The following is a 17,542-nucleotide window of genomic DNA, read 5'->3' on the forward strand; positions in this document are numbered from 1 at the left end:
GTGTGTGTTTGTTGCGTTGTGCAGTCACTAAATCGTTGTGTAGAACACTCTTTTGCGATCCCATGGACTGTAGCCTACCAGACACCTGTGTCCATGGGATTTCCCAGGCAAGAATACTGGAGTGGGTTACCATTTCCTTCTCCAGGGAATATTCCGGACCGAGGGATAGAACCCGCCTCTCCTGCTTGGTAGGCAGATTCTTTACCACTGAGCCACCTGGGAAGCCCCGTGTGTCTGTTTACCCATCTGCAAAATAGAGCTATCAAATACCAACTTTATAGGGTTCAGTTTTGAGGGTTAAATAAATTAATACAAGTAAAACATTTACAATAACGTTCCATGGAGCAAGCACTGCATTGCTGCTGCTGCTGCTGCTAAGTCACTTCAGTCGTGTTCGACTCTGTGTGACCCCATAGACGGCAGCCCACCAGGCTCCCCCGTCCCTGGGATTCTCCAGGCAAGAACACTGGAGTGGGTTACCATTGCCTTCTCCAATGCATGAAAGTGAAAAGTGAAAGTGAAATCGTTCAGTCGTATCCGACTCGTAGCGACCCCATGGACTGCAGCCTACCCGGCTCCTACGTCCACGGGATTTTCCAGGCAGGAATACTGGAGTGGGGTGCCATTGCCTTCTCCGAAGCACTGCATTAAGTGCCGACTATTACTACGAAAATGTTTTAATCTTATTTCGTAATCTCTTCTCTTACAAGCATACGCCCACCCTATTTTGCAGAAGTCTGTGACTCAAAACAAAGGTAGCCTCTCTTCAACGATGCCACAACCTACGTGTAGCACATCTACCACCTACAGAGAAGATGAAGATCCCAACTTTGAAGGACCTCGCTCCCAGGGGTCCTGCCCTGCCCATGTTCTGCCTGACGGAACCTTTAAGAGTCTTCCTTCTGTTTCCAGCCGGGCGCTCTCGCGCGGTAGCGCGGGAGTTGGAAGTTACTTCCGGTGGCCACACCCCCGCCTCTGGGCGTCTCCATTTTGGTCGCGCAGGTTGACATTAGACCACTACCTGCGGAGTAGCGGAGAGGAGTCAGCAGTGTTGTGAGGGCCCTGTCGGCTCACCGCACTTTCTTCCTCCCTTCCTCCGCCCGCAGAAGCCAGGGTCGCCCATGGCTGGCTTGGAGGTACTGTTCGCGTCGGCGGCGCCGGCCATCACCTGCGCGCAGGACGCGCTTGTCTGCTTCCTGCACTGGGAGGTGGTCACGCACGGCTACTACGGCTTGGGTGCCGGCGACCAGGTACGCCACGGAGCCAGGGTGGCGTGGGACCATTGTGGAGGCGGGAGGCGTCTTCTGCCCGAATCCAGATCCCGGAGGCCTGGTCCAGAGTGCCCGACCTTCCCCCTTCCCAGGTCCGGGCCCTGAGGCTCATGACAGTTTTGGTACCTGTACTCTGCGGCTCAGGGAGGTGCTCTACTGTTGCATTCTAGCTGGCACAACGTGATTTGAAAACCCATGGTCAGAAACTCGCTCCAGCACCGGCTGGCGTTCTCCCAGGCTGGGATTTTGCCCTCTGGCACCGAGACGGGGGTAATAAGCTCCCTTGAGCACTCCTCACCTACCCGGGGTGAGGGCTGTATTCAGTACCATCCTCCTACTGTACTGGAGCGTTCACCTGGATCCAAGCACCGTATAGAGGGACACCAGTATAGGGGAGCGCTTGGACTCAGCTCCAGTCAAGAGCAGAGGGCTCGACACCCTTCACTCTACACTGCAGGGCCCCGTGCTGCCCACTCACCGTTGTCATCTTGACCTCAGGCTCCGGGCCAACAACCACCTCCCCAACATGTACACACATGCATCCTGGGTGTGAAGGCCAATTAAACTGTCCTTCACCATAGCTGTCCCTGCAGAAGCAGCCCCTCCTGCTCTCCCATTCTCAGACTCTGCCTCTTACAGCTGAGGGCCTTGTTGCCAGTCCCCACAGAGCCCCAGGACTGCCGGTGCCAGCCTGCCTCACTTGATTCTTTGCTGTAGCATTCTCCCATCTTCCCTGCCCCTTCCCTGTGGCTCTCCCCCGCAGGGTCATTGTACACATCAGCTTCCTGTGAGCACTGACCTCGACCTCTTCCTGGGCAAATCCTGCCAGCAACTCTGTTGGAGACTCTTTGACAGCTTAGAGACCTCAGTCTGTGTGGATCATTGTCTGCTCCTAACCGCCAGCTTTCCCCTGTCTGTACTCCAGGCTTCCAAGTTTTAAGAAAGAACATGATTTGGTTTAAAAAAAGATCCCTGACTGAATCTCAGAGGTGCACTCTGTTTACCATGCCACATGTTGAGTTCATGCAAAACAGAAAAAGTTGCTGGCTCCAGACCTCTTGGGGGAGGCCCCAGGAGAGTGCACATGGGGAATTGGAAAGCATTACCCACTGTCTGTCTGTCCACTCCAGTGCTAGGTCAAGCATGTGCCCCTGGGGGATGGGTGTTTGTGTTGCGCACTAAAGCGTGGTGTATTTTTGCTTCTCTCTGCCCTTAAATGCTTCTGGGGCTCAGGTTGTGCTTGTCGTCCTCTCACTTCTGCGTTTACTTTCATTCAGAGTAGAAGCCTTTTGGAGGAGTATCTTTCCTATTAGTTTATTCCAGAGAGGTTTTAGTTTTCCAGCGTGGGGCCAGCAGACTCAGCTGAGACCAGCAGTGTTTGCAAAGTTCAGAGAATGTTTGTCTGAAGCAGCCGCCTCCTGCTTCCCACCCTTCTAGGGGTGATAAGAGAGAGAGGAAGGTCCTGAAATTGTGTACTTGATCATTTACTATGTTGACAGTTAAATAGAAAGCTAAATTGTCTCCTTTTCTCTTTGGTTCTATATTCTCTGGTTCAGGAAAACTGTGTACATAAAACTTGATTAGAAGAACAATGCATTTTCAATCAAAAATTCAGTATTGAGTTTGGATTTCTTTCTTGAAGTCAGCACCACACCTCGTAAGAACTTTATAGCTCTGTCAGGTCGTTTAGGTGGCCAGGGAATAGAGATGGCCACAGGCTTGAATTCGAGGATTTTGTGTTCTGTTGTAGGAATCTAAGGATTATGACAAAAGAGAAAAATGCCTGAAATGATCTTTTTGAGACACATTTTAGCCCAGGGATACTGGGATGCACTCACGGCCATTAAAGAATACTTCCAGCCCCAGGATTTTGCCTAAGGGGACAGCTATCTTTACTTTGTGGGGTGGGCATCTTTAGCCATAACACAGGCAACCAGGAGCTCTGAATGCCAAACCCAGCTCTGCACCTGACTTACCATGACCTTGGGCAATTCTCAGCTCCCTCTTGTTGTTTAGTTGTAAAGTCATGTCTGACTCTGCTACCCCGTGGACTGTAGCCTGCTGGGCCCCTCTGTCCATGGGATACCCCAGGCAAGAATACTGGAGTGGGTTGCCACAGCCCCCTCTTAGCTCTTAGATTTTTTTCATCCAAGCCAGTTAAACTACACAACCATGTACTTTGGCTACTTTCCAGTTGTAGCTCTTTGGGAGGTCTGATATTGATGTCCTAGTCCAAAAGGCAGTTGAATGCCATGTTTGACTTGATATCACCAAGGCCAGTCTCTTTCAGTCCCACCTCTTTTCCCGTATCAGGGCAGGCGCTGAGCTGGGGAGCACTGGTTCTGCTGCAGTGAGAGGTATCAGCCCCGCCAGACCCCAGTAGTGTCTCTTGCTCTGGAAGCCAGATGTTATGGGGCAGTGAGCAGGCCCAGTTACATATATTCCAAGAAGAAATTCTGGTAGGTTGAATGCTGTACATGGAGAGTAGAAATATAAATTCAGAGGCCCTTGATACAACAAAGACAAGTCATATTATCAAATTCTTGGCTTCCAAAGTAAACCATAAATCCAGGACACTACACGTGTTACAGGAAATTTACCCAGCTGGGGGTGAGGGGATAATTTCTTAAGCAGAGTTGGCTGATAAGTTTCACTTTTGTTTTCTGTCACTTTCATTTCCCTGCTTCAGGCCTGTGAGTTTCCTTGTCATTTAGCCAGGTTTGAAACCAGGTCAGTTGCAACATCTTGAATTTTATTTGGCACCACTTTGCTCGTTTGATTTACGAGGCCTAGAGGTGACCAAAGAGGAGAGGCCCACAGTCTCTATTCTTGGCTTCCCGTTGTCCTTGGTATCTGTGAGGTTTGTGTGCTTAGACCTTTGTGTGTTGTTGTTGTTCTTCATCTTTGGTCCCACTCCTTCCCACTATAGTCTTGTGAATACAGATCTTCCCAGTCCACTTGCTCTGTGTTTAGCTATAGACATATGCATCCATGAAAATAATATAGATGGTTTTTTTCATGTGTTTTAATTATTCTTTTTACATAAATGGTACCCAACTGTAAATCTCATTTTTTAAAAAAGTTTGTCATGTTGTTTATTTTTACCTATAATACTGCAATTAGATCTAGTTGTCTCTTCTCACTGCTGTACTATGGGCATATTGTGCAATCTGCCTCCCCTTTGGTGCCCCCAACAAGCCCTTGTCATATTCCCTGTGCCTCTGTGTACAGAATTTCTTTTAGGAGTGGAGGTTTAAGGTCTTGGGGTATTGGCTTATCTGATGGCACTAAATATTACCAAATTGCTCTCCAAAGGGGGTTGTATGAATGTGAACAGCCTCCAGCAGTACTTAGAGGTTGCCATTCTCCTTACACCCACACAAACACCTGGCAAAAAATAGAAAAACGGATAATAGCAGTCGGATGGATGGATCCTGGTATCTCTGAATGCTAGTAAAGTTGAACAACCCTTTATACAGAGTTAGTTGCTCTTACCTTTTGCCAGTTTTTCAAGTGGATTACCAATTTTTATAGTTCATTTTTCAGGCATTCCCTTTTTGTACTAGGTATTGATTCTTTTTCATTTGCAGCCATGGCACATAGCTCATCCTAGCCTGTGGCTGCCTGTTCACTTCGTTAGTAGTAGCGGTTATTGATCGGAAGCTTTAAATTATGAGCAGTGTCAAAGATAGCATTTTTTTCTTATGTGGACCTTGTTTAAGAAATCTTTTCCCATCTGGAAATCAGGTTTTGGGTTTTTCTATAGAAATAGTTTGAGAACTATGTCACAAACATTAGTGTGTAAAAGGAAAGTCCTTGGGTTTGTTTTTCTTTTAAGAAAGGAGAACATCACAACTCCCAGTGATGCATTTTTACATCCATTTGGTTGGCAAAAATATTTTAAGTTGGACAGTAGCATGTTGCTGACCACTTGAAACAAGAACTTGGATACATTGCTCATGAGAGTGTAAATCCATACTTTGGGAAACAATTGACTTTATCTTATAAATTAAAAGTTCTTCCCCTAGATATATTTTATAGAAGTTCATTTCTGTGTTACTAGGAGATGTGTGAGCTACCCTGTGTACAAGAGCGTTCATAGCGTTATTTATAATAGCATAACAGATAAGTTGGAAACACCCCACATATCCATCAAGGGAGTGTAACTTGCAGCATATTCATACAACGGTGCATTATGTGGCTGTGAACTATGTAGCAATGGAATGCACTGTGCATCAACTATAGTTACAGATAACTCTCAAAACAATATTGAATGAAAATGACAAAAGTGATGCCATTTATATAAAATTCAAAAACATTTGAAACAACTTATTTTTAGGATTTGTGTATAGTAACATAACTATAAGGAAAAGTAAGGAAATTTTTAAAAATACAGACTAGTGACTACCCACAAGGGAAGAGGAGGGAGATTCATTAGGGGTACACTACTCAAGCCATGTTCTTTGTCTTAAGCTGGTTGTAGATACCTAGTTGTCCATTTTATAATTCTTTTTTTTTAAATCTTGTACATATGCTGTATTTTGTGTTTGTATGAAAGTTATTCATAATTTTTGTTAAACCACTACAGTAGTCTGGAGAGGTGTCATTACAGTCTATTTTTAGTCACTACTTTCATGATGCCTTTGCAGTTGGCTGAAATTCCAAACTTTGAGAAACATTGTCCTTAGAATTTCACAGTATTCCTTGAGATAACTGGCCTTATTCTTGGCAGGGAGATGGAGAGATTTTTCAACCAAGACTGTAGCTTCTAAACAAGTTCCAGTGCTGTGTCACAAAGGCAGTCAGGAGTGAGGGAGAAACACTGGAGCTGGAGTCCAGAGACCACAGATCTCTCACTTGCTGTTGGACCTTGGACGTTTTACTTCTCCCGACCTCCATGTCCTCATCTGTAAAGTGAGGGAACAGGATTAGATTATCTGTAATTTCCTTTTTTCAGATCTGAAATCATGATCTTTCTCCTCTCTGGTGTCTTCTCAGCCGGGTCCCAATGATAAGAAATCAGAACTGCTGCCAGTGGAATGGAACAGTAATAAAGACCTGTATGTCCTCCGGTATGAGTCCAAGGATGGGTCCAGAAAGCTCCTCGTGAAGGCTGTCACCGTGGAGAACAGCATGATCATCAATGTGCTGGTGAGTGTAGTCACAAAGAATCTGATGTTGGGAATGGACCTTGGGATCGCCTTTTTGAAACCCATTTAAGAGCCCTCAGTGTACGTGAAGCCTTTAGCTAGTGATCCTACTTCTGGAACTTTATTCTGAGGCCAGGACCCTAAATGTAGAAATGCTTTATGTTCAAAGATGTCTACTCCTTATTATTGTAAAAGGAAGTGCTTGCCATCACAAAGGAATAGTGAAGTAAATTAAGGTAGATTCATTCAGGGACAACTTGGGAGAAAACAAAAAAAGCTTACTGTAGCCCTAGGGGACGGCTTTTAGTTCCTTAGACTTGCTTGGCTCACAGCTTTTTGCTGCCTTGAAGCCTTTATCCTTCTCGTTTTCCCTCCTGGAAAGCTCTTCCTCTCTCCACCTTTGCTGCCTCACACAGGTACAGTCCTTTAGCCTGACTGACTCCCTCTTATTTTCTTTTCACTTACTCAGAAAGTTCAGTCAGTCCTGACTGCTTCCTCTAGTCTGTCAGAAAGATCTAAATTATGCCTCTGCTTCATCATTTTATTTTCCTGCCTGGTACTTGACACGGTTTGCAATTAGTTCATTACATTTATGCTTTGGTGTAATATTTTGTATTCTGCCACTATAGCAGAATGTTCTGTAGTCTATATAACATGCCCTCTAAGCACCCTGAGGGCAGTGACTCTCTAGGTTTGGCCTGGTTGTCTGGATTCATATAAAGATATCATGCAGTCTGTAGTGTTCTGCACTTTGCATTTTTACCTTGATATGTTTTGGAGGTCTTTACATGGCAATGCAAATGACTATGCCTGATTCATTTTAACCACTGTGTAGTATTCCATAGTACAATAATTTATTTACCCCTCTTCCTTTTGATGATCACTTATATCGTATATCACTCAAGATTCTTAGTTTGAAACAACGAAATCCCTTTAGGTTCATTTGAATAGTTGGGTTTATTAAAAGAACTGGGATAACCATGTTGTCAGAAGGGCTGGAGAAGCAGTTTGAAGGCTGAGCTTCCAGGGCATTGCTCCAAACCATGCTGTGGAAACCAGTGCTGCTGCCGTCAGCCCAGGGCATTAGGTACTGGCTGGCTGCCAACCCAGGGGCCCCCTTCATGAGCCACTGATGTAGCCCCTGTGCTTCTGCTGCGGCCCATAATGGCAAGATGTCTTCTTCTTACCCAGCCTGTTTATCCATGTTGCTCACCGCCAAGTTGAAGTTGTGCATCTATTTGGCACCCCATTCACATGTTTGATTTCAAGCTGCAAAAGAGCTTGGGAAGTAGGTTTTTCTGGGCTCTGCCTCAGAAAGGCATTATTCCTAAATCAAGAGTTGGCCCCAAATGCTCAATGTGTATTTCATCTGTTACAAATAGTCCTTGCATATGTCTCTTGGTGCCCATGTGTATTTCTTTAGGTTGGATATAAAATTGTTCTTCTCCCCTCTAGTTGCCCACTTACTCACTCATTAGACCAGAAATACCCCAGTCTCTCATTTTTTGTTTTCATTTTTCTAGGAACATGGCTCACAGCAAGTGTCAGATTTGACCCTGAACTTGAATGATTATATCGATTCAGAACATCTGGTTGACTTCCACAGGTATTTCTAAGCGATGGCTTTTGCCTGGGAAAAAAGAAGAGAGAATCAATGGCCAGACGTAAGGAATGGACTTGAGGTGTTAGAGAATGGAGGAAGGTTAACAGAAGGATCCTTCTCCTGGGCACTCTGTTCTTTCTGTTTTTAATTTATTTTAAGAGAAGATTCGTGTGGGAAATGCCCCGTGAAATAAAATGATGCAACTTAGAGACCACAAGTCTGCAGGGTAGAGATGGGGCCAGGCCAGTGACCTCTTAGGATAAGGTGTACCTACTCTGGTACACTCCATTCCCCAGTTTTTTGTTTTAATGGACTTTATTTTTTACAGCAGTTTTAGGGTCACAGCAAAATTGAGCAGTAAGTGTAGCAAATTCCCTGGGACCTCCCTCTTGCCCCGCACTCTCACCATCCTGCAACAGAGTGGTGCATTTGTTATAGTTGATGAACCTGTGCTGACCCATTATCACCCAGATTCCATTCTTGGTGGTGTTGGGGTATGTTTACTTTCGTAAGAAACTGCTGCACTGTCTTCCTCAGTAGCTGTACTATTCTGCTTTCCCACCAGCAGTAAACGAGAGTTCCTGTTGGTCTGCATCCTTGTCAGTGTTTGAGATTTTGGCTGTTCTAACAGCTGTGTAGTAGTATCTCATTTTTGTTTTCATTTGCAGTTCCCTGATGACATATGATGTTGAATATCTTTTCATACGCTTTTCTGTTGTCTTTGCATTTTCTTTGGTGAGGTATCTGTTCAGGTCTTTGATCCATTTTTTAATCAAGTTGCTTTCTTAAGGTTGAGTTTTAGGAGTTCTTTGTATATTTTGGATAACAGTCATTAATCATATATGTGTTTTGCAAATATTTTCTTGGAGTCTAACTTGTCTTCTCATTATCTTGACTTTTTATTTTGAAATTTGCAACCCCTCAGAAAAGAGGGTTTGCAGAACTAATACAGTGAACACCCGTATACCCACCACCTAGGTTCACCAGTTTTTAACGTTTTGCTGCATTTACTTACTTTTTCTGTATGCTTTTTTGTTCTTGAGCCATCTGAGAATTATTTCCAGACTTTATGAACCTTAAGCCCTAAATATTTCAGCATGTATCTCCTTCTTCTTATGTAGATGTCCTCCTGTATAACCTTAAGGCAGTTATCACACTCAGGAAATTTAGTTTTAATACATTAATGTCATTTAGTACACAGTCAGTGTTCAGGTTTCTGCGTCATCCAAGTGGTGTCCTTTCTGGGTAGTCTTTTAGTTTTCAATTTGAGGTTTTTGTTTTTTTAACCCAGCCAAGTATCACAAATTGCGTTTATTTTCATGTCTTTTCAATTACCTTTAATCTAGAAGTTTCCTAGACTTTTATTTTTCTTAGCATTGCTATTTTTGAAGACTTGAGGTCAGTTGTTATATAGAACATTCAGATTGTTAACTTATCATTTGATTCAGGTTGGACATTTTCAACAAGAACTCTATGTAAGTGAGGCTATGTTCTTCTAAGTGCTTCATGTCAGGCTCATGACATCTGTCTTGTAGATTTGGTTCAGTTTGGTCGCTTGATTATGACAGTATTTGCCACCTTTCTCTCCAGTAAAGACATCTGTTTTCCTTCAGGTTTTGATTTACATTTATGAGGTTTGCTTTTTTTTTTAATTTATTTTTTATTGAAGTATAGTTGATTTACAGTATTGTGTTGATTACTGCTGTATAGCAGAGTGACTCAGTTATACAATGTAGACATATATATCATATTCTTTTCCTTTGTGGTTTATCACGAGGTAGTGAATGTAGGTCCCTGTGCTACACAGTAGGACCTTGTTTATTCATTCTGTATATACCAGTTTGTATCTGCTAATCCCAAACTCCCAGTTCAGTCCTCTTCCACTTCCTCCCACTGGCAACCACCAGTCTATTTTCTGTGTCCCTGGTTCATAAGATTTGTTTTTTGACTCAGGATATGACTCATTTTAAAATGACAGATTTTTAGGAATTCCGTAGAGTCCTGCTCACTCCCTGCTACCTCAGTCTGCCTTAACACTTCAGCGATAGCTCACATTGCTTTTCTCTCACAGACAGAGAAAAAGAGGCCTAGAGCAGCCTTCCAAGGCCCCTGAGTTAGTGACAGAATTGGACATTAAGCCCCGGAGCCCTGCCTACTTGGACCAGGAACCTGGTTATCCTTCCCATGGGGCCTTTGCCTTCCATGACTCTTCCCATGACATGTGATGAACACACAATGAGGCTGAGGGCAGGGTGGGGTGGGGTGGGCCCAGAGGAGTCAAGGCCCTGTGCCCCTACACCTCACCTCTTTCTAATGGGGTGGTAAACGAGAAGGGGCAACTCAGATGCCTAAGAAGCTTAGGCCCAAATTGCGGAGACAACGCCGGGCTATTGCCCCCCTTACCCAGGTCCGCCGGGCGGCCTGTTCCCACCCTTGCGAACAGTCCAAACGCTATCAGGGCCGTCGCCGCTATTGTCGCCACCGCCGCCACCAGCACCACCACCAGAATACTGTGCGCAGGGTTACCAACCAGCTGAAAGCAGCTGACGCCTCGTCTCCTTTCTTCAGGGTCTACAAGAACAGCGAGGAACTTCGGTCCCGTATTGTGTCTGGGATTATTACACCTATTCATGAGCAGTGGGAAAAAGCCAATCTAAGTCCCCACCGGGAGTTTCCCCCTGCCACTGCCAGAGAGGTGGACCCACTCCGGATTCACCCACAACACCCACATACCAGCCGACAGCCTACCTGGTGAGTACACAGCCCACAGAGGGCAGCCCCAGCTTCTCTAGAAGGATTCTATCCATGACCATCCCTGCTGCTTGACCCCTCTCTGGACCCCCCACATCTCTTCAACAGAATTGTCAAGAGTCTTGGTATTTGGAGATAGGAAGTGGAGATCTGAGTGAAGCAGTGAGTTCTTGTACTGCTGCTAGTCACCCCAGCATCTTAAGGCTGCATGCATCTTTTTTAGAGGCTACAACAGAGCCTCTGACTCGCCCAAGGGTCAGTGCCTCTGAGGTGTATGTGTAGTACTCCAGAGTTGCTGCCCAGCTGGTTCAGTTATTCATTCCAGAGCTGTTTGTACAGGACTCTGAATCAGGCTTTGAGGGAAAACGCAAAGATGCAGAAATACTGGAGGTTCCTGGAGGGGATGTCGTCTCAGTGTTCCCTTTCTTTGCATTTCACTTCATTGTAGCCCCCGATCTCTTTGACAACGTGAAAACTTTTCCAAAACAGCATGAGGTCTGAGCAAGTCACGTCTAAGATCTTTGCAGATTGGGATGGCAGTATGTAGGACTGGAGACTTTTGCTCTGAGAGAAGACAAGGAGCAGGGACGCCGTAGTCTGTAGCTGAGATGGCACTTCCCAGTTTGGAGTCCACGGTGCGGTAGTAATGGTGGGCTTGGCAGGGTTGAGAGGGAGGGCTCACTGTGCAGCCATAAGAAGCACTCAATAAGTGTTAACTGCCATTGTAAATACTCTGTGTTGCAGTTATATACCTTTGATTAATTAAATGGGAAATTTATTACTATAATTAGTAATTGGCAAGTCTCTTTGACAATTTTTGGAAATACTGGTTTCTGTGGGCAAAGTGGAAATTGATAAAAAGTCTTGAAAGGTTGGGAACAGCTTGTTTGATTATTTAAGATGACTTGCCTAAGGTCACCAGCCAGTAATAAAGAGACAGAGCCGGAGCTGGGGGTTCAGGTGTCCTCACTCTAGCCCAGTGTTCTGCTGTGATGTAACCAGAATATGTTGACAAGGTTTAAGGATAAGCCCTAGACAGCAGTCAAATTGGGGAAGACTTTTAGATCTTACTAAGTGGATAGTAATTCTCAGCTCTCTCAGATTTACTTCCCGTATCAAAACATATTTTCTGAAATCTCCTTTACTCTCTTAAAATGGAGTTCATAGATAATCTAACTTACCAAATGCAAAATTTCAAAAGGGGTCATATAAAGTATAATATAAATGAGAAATAAATAGTAAATAATGATAAGATAATGTTTGTTTCATTGTGTAGATGCCTGAGCATAACTACACCAGAAAAGATATGCACTTGTATGTGGGGTTATCTTGAATTTGACATCATTTACAAATCATATATCTGACAAGAGACTTGTATCTAGAGATACATAGATACGTAGAGAACTTTACATTTCAGTAATAAAAAGACAACCCAATTTCAAAAATGTTAAAGGATTTGAATAGACATTTCCCCAAGAAAGGTGTACAGGTGGCCCATAAACGTGAAAAAAGCGGAAATCAAAACTACAGTGATAAACTACTGGTTTGTGCACATCTTCATGTACAACTTTTGTACAAGAATGTTCATAGCAGCATTACTCATAATAGCCTAAAAGTGGAAACAACCTAAATGTCCATCGGCTGATGAATGGATAAATGTGATATATGCATACAGGGAAATATTTGATAAATATTCAATATTTATTCAATTCAATAAAAATTCAATTCAATAAAAAATGAAGTACTGATACTGATACACATCACAACATGTATGAACCTTGAAAACATTGTGCTAAGTGCAAAAAGCCATTTATGTGAAATGTCAAGAATAGGCAGATCCACAGAAACAGAAAGTAGATTATTTGGTTGCCAGGAGGTGAGATGGAAGGATTAAAGAGCATGAATGGGGAATGACTGCTGATGAGTACAGGGTGTTTTTTTAGGGTGCAAAAAATATTCAAAAATTAGAATAGTTGCACTTTCTATAAACATCTAAAAACTACCATGTTAACTGGCTTAATTTTGTGGTACATGAAATATCTCAGTAAAGCTGCAAAAAAATTTTAAAAGGTCCTAGTTTTGTCTTACTTGGAAGCATGAATATATAACAATTGAAATAAGGGTCCTCGGATCAGACTATAAGAGCACTGATAGTAATAGCCCATGATTGAGATTTTGTATTTTCCCTTCAACTGGAGAGTGGTTTGATAATAACCTAAACAATATTTTTTGAGACCAACATTATACTAGCAAAAGGAATTTATTTAAAATTAGTTACTGAAGTCTTTCCCCCTAAGAAACAAGGCAAGGATATCCACTCTCACAAGTCTTACTCAGCATAGTACTGAAAGTTTTGTCACCACATTAAGACAAGAAAAAGAAAAGGCATACAGATAAGAAAGGAAGAAATAAAAGTTTACATTCATAGTTGACATAATGGTCTACGTGGAAAATCTCAAGGAATCTACCAGAAAAAGAATATTATGAGCCTAGTAAGGTTGTAGGATACCAGCTCAACATCCAAAAGTCAACTGTGTTTCACTGTATTAGCAATAAACACATGGAAATAGATGTTTAAGATACAGTATAATAGCTTTTAGCTCAGCTGGTAAAGAATCCGCCTACAGTGTGGGAGACCTGGGTTTGATCCCTGGGTTTAGAAGATTCGCTGGAGGAGGGCATGGCAACCCACTCCAGTACTCTTGCCTGGAGAATCTACGTGTACAGAGGAGCCTGGCGGGCTGCAGCCCATGGGGTCGAAGAGTCGGACACAACTGAACACCTAAGCACAGCACAGGCCACCATTTAGAATTACTGAAAAAATTACACTGAAAAAATTACTTACACTTAGGTGTAAGTCTGATGAAACATTTCAGACTTTTATGCTGAAAACTGTAATCAAAGAAGACCTAAATGAGAAACATCACATGTTCATGAGTGGAAGACTCAACATAGTAAAAATGTCAAATACTCCACAAACTGATACACTCTGTGTGTTAGTGGCTCAGTCGTGTCCAACTCTTTGCCACCCCATGGATTGTAGCCTTCCCGGCTCTTCCATCTCTGGAATTTTCCAGACAAGAATACTGTAGTGGGTTGCCATTTCCTACTCCAGAGGATCTTCTCGACCCAGGAATTGAACCCATATCTCTTGTGTCTCCTGCATTGGCAGGCGGATTCTTTTCCCTCTGCATCAAAGATGTCACATACTCCATAAATTGATACAGTAGTTTAATGCAATTCCTATCATAATCCCAACAAAAACTTCTGAAGATAGAGCAAGATTATTCCATAATTTATATGGAAAGGCAAAGGAGTTTGGAGTAGCTAAAAATAATTTTGAAATTAAATAAAGATGGAGAAATCATTATACCCAGTATTCAGGCTTATTATATAGCTACATTAGGTGGACAGACTCATAGGTCAATAGAACAATGTCATTGTTGTTCAGTCACTGAGTTGTGTGTAACTCTGCGACCCCATGGACTGCACCATGCCAGGCTTCTCTGTTCTCCACTATCTCCTGGGGTTTGCTCAAATTCATGTCCATTGAGTCGGTGATGCTATCTAACCATCGCATCCTCTGCCATCACCTTCTCCTTTTTTTGCTTTCAGTCTTTCCCAGTATCAAGGTCTTCTCTAGTGAATTGACTCTTCATATCAGGTGGTCAAAGTATTGGAGCTTCAGCAACAGTCATAATCAGGGTTGATTTCCTTTAAGATTGACTGTTTTGATGTCCTTGCAATCAAGGGACCCTCAAGAGTCTTCTCCGGCACTACAATTTGAAAATATCAGTTCTTTGGTACTCAGCTTTCTTTATGGTCCAGCTCTCAGGTCCATACATGACTACTGGAAAAACCATAGCTTTGACTGTAAAGACCTCCGTCAGCAGTGATATCTCTGCGTTTTAAGTCTTTGGGCTGCGAAAGGCATTTTGAAATATGTAGGCCTTGTTCTATGCCTAGAAGATGGGGATAGAGGCTAGGAATAGTGCCAGCCGAGCACAGGCCTGATGCAGACAGAGCCAGCCCTGTCCTATCCTGCCCTTCATGTTTTTTTTGGTTGGCTAAAACTCCTGGCCCACTAGCACAGGCATTCACCCCATCCTTGAGAATACTACCATGCAGTTCAGTTCAGTTCAGTCGCTCAGTCATATCTGACTCTTTGCGACCCCATGGACTGCAGCACACCAGGCCTCCCTGTCCATCACCAACTCCCAGAGTTTACCCAAACGCATCTCCATTGAGTTGGTGATATCCTCCAACCATCTCATGCTCTGTCGTCCTCTTCTCCCGCCTTCAATCTTTCCCAGCATCAGGGTCTTTTCCAATGGGTCAGCTTTTCGCATCAGGTGGCCCAAGTATTGGAATTTCAGCTTCAGCATCAGTCCTTCCAATGAACATTCAGGACTGATTTCCTTTAGGATGGACTGGTTGGATCTACTTGCAGTCCAAGGGACTCTCAAGAGTCTTCTCCAACACCACAGTTCAAAAGCATCAATTCTTTGGTGCTCAGCTTTCTTTATAGTCCAACTCTCACATCCATCCATGACTACTGGAAAAATCATAGCTTTGACTAGATGGACCTTTGTTGACAAAGTAATGTCTCTGCTTTTTAATAAACAGTCTAGGTTGGTCATAACTTTTCTTCCAAGGAGCAAGTGTCTTTTAATTTCATGGCTGAGATCACCATCTGCAGTGATCTTGGAGCCCAAAAAACTAAACTCTGTCCCTGTTTTCACTGTTTCCCCATCTGTTTGCCACAAAGTGATAGGACCAGATGCCATGATCTTCGTTTTCTGAATGTTGAGTTTTAAGCCAACTTTTCACTCTCCACTTTCACTTTCATCAGGAGGCTCTTTAGTTCTTCGCTTTCTGCCGTAAGGGTGGTGTCATCTGCATATCTGAGGTTATTGATGTTTCTCCCAGCCATCTTGATACCAGCTTGTGCTTCATCCAGCCCAGCATTTCTCATGATGTACTCTGCATATAAGTTAAATAAGTAGGGTGACAATATACAGCCTTGACGTACTCCTTTCCCAATTTGAAATCAGTCTGTTTTTCCATGTCCAGTTCTAACCGTTGCTTCTTGACCTGCATACAGATTTATCAAGAGGCAGGTCAGGTGGTCTGGTATTCCCATCTCTTGAAGAATTTTTCAGTTTGTTGTGATCCACATAGTCAAAGGCTTTCGCATAGTCAATAAAGCAGAAGTAGATGTTTTTCTGGAATTCTCTTGCTTTTTTGATGATCCAGTGGATATTGGCAATTTGATCTCTGGTTCCTCTGCCTTTTCCAAAACCAGCTTGAACACATGGAAGTTCTTGGTTCATGTACTGTTGAAGCCTGGCATTACTTTGCTAGCGTGTGAGATGATTGCAACTGTGCAGAAGTTTGAGCATTCTTTAACATTGCCTTTCTTTGGGAATGGAATGAAAACTGACCTTTTCCAGCCTTGTGGCCACTGCTGAGTTTTCCAAATTTGCTGGCATATTGAGTGCAGCACTTTCACAGCATCATCTTTTAGGATTTGAAGTAGGTCCACTGGAATTCCATCACCTCCACTAGCTTTGTTCGTAGTGATGCTTCCTAAGGCCCACTTGACTTCACATTCCAGGATGTCTGGCTCTAGGTGAGTGATCATACCCTCGTGATTATTTGGGTCATGAAGATCTCTTTTGTATAGTTCTTCTGTGTATTCTTGCTACCTCTTCTTAATATCTTCTGCTTCTGTTAGGTCCATACCATGTGGTTATTTTTCTCTAATTCCAAGATTATTGGTGTTTTTCAAGTGCATATCCCCTTTACCCTCCTTTTTCAGCCCTTTGTATCTCTATCACCTGGACCTATATCTTGCACATTTTTAATGAGTTCTCTATCCAGCAAATGCTTCCCTCTGGGTTCAGAGATCCCTGGGCCTGGGCCCATACTTTTGAGGCACGTGCTGTCCCTCTGGTATGGGAGACAGGTGAGTAAATAAGAGTTTATATAACTGCCAGGTTATCAGGGATTAGCACAGAGATCCCCCATCGGTGGCCTAGGAAAGAGTTCTTGGGGGTTGCTGCCTGAGCTGTGTGTTCATGGGGAAGAGGAAAAGTGTTCCTCAGGCTCATTTTCTTTTTTCCTTTTCATGTGTTTGGATTATTTCCTCAGATTCCTTTCTAGGGAGGTTGTTCCAGGTTGTGAGACCAGCAGTCCAGTGGCATCAAAATCTGAAAGCATGGGGTTGTCTCTAAATTTTGGTTTGAGAAAGAGTTCATGTCAGAATCCTGGGATATAACAGCTCTGAAGGATAAGACTAGATTTTGCAAGGACCCTGATGCCAGGCGTACCTGATGTACCTGAATCTCCCCAATGGACCGTTGGAAATCACTGAAGAATACTGATAGAGGGCGGTGGTGTCCTTGCTAAGGATCCTCGTGGATTGGAAGGGATGAGGCAAAGGGCCAAGGCTTATCACTCCTGTGTACCACTTTTAGCAGGTGGGACTTCTTTCCCTTCTTTCTGCTGCCTCACCCACCTCTCATGTCAAGGAGAGAGTATCATATGGCAGTTAGGAGTACAGGCTTTGCAGGTTGATCAACTGGCTTCAAACCCTGGCCTTGTAGCTTTGCCTGTCTCAGTGAGAACAGTTAGCCTTGGTTTTCTCATGGGCAACTTGGGAATTATTGTACCTGTCTCAGGAATATGATGATAGATGTCATATTGAGCTCATTGCTCAGAATATAGTGAGTGAGTGAGTGAAGTCACTCAGTCATGTCCGACTC

General features: G+C 43.5%; 1 protein-coding gene across 1 annotated transcript in view; it reads left to right on the forward strand.

The window, feature by feature from the left end:
- Positions 1-977: 977 nt before the first annotated feature.
- Positions 978-17,542, forward strand: part of PSMF1 (proteasome inhibitor subunit 1) — a 38,814-nt gene continuing 22,249 nt past the window's right edge. Inside the window, exons 1-4 of the mRNA XM_086332639.1 lie at positions 978-1,250; positions 6,270-6,422; positions 7,945-8,027; positions 10,593-10,775. Of these exons, the coding sequence (XP_086188765.1) occupies positions 1,122-1,250; positions 6,270-6,422; positions 7,945-8,027; positions 10,593-10,775 (548 nt within the window). The 5' untranslated portion in view covers positions 978-1,121. The remainder of the gene's footprint in view (positions 1,251-6,269; positions 6,423-7,944; positions 8,028-10,592; positions 10,776-17,542) is intronic.

Source organism: Bos grunniens, chromosome 13 (assembly GCF_055505025.1).
Source record: "Bos grunniens cultivar Pamir isolate PY7600 chromosome 13, Bosgru_T2T1.0, whole genome shotgun sequence".
NCBI lineage: Eukaryota > Metazoa > Chordata > Mammalia > Artiodactyla > Bovidae > Bos > Bos grunniens.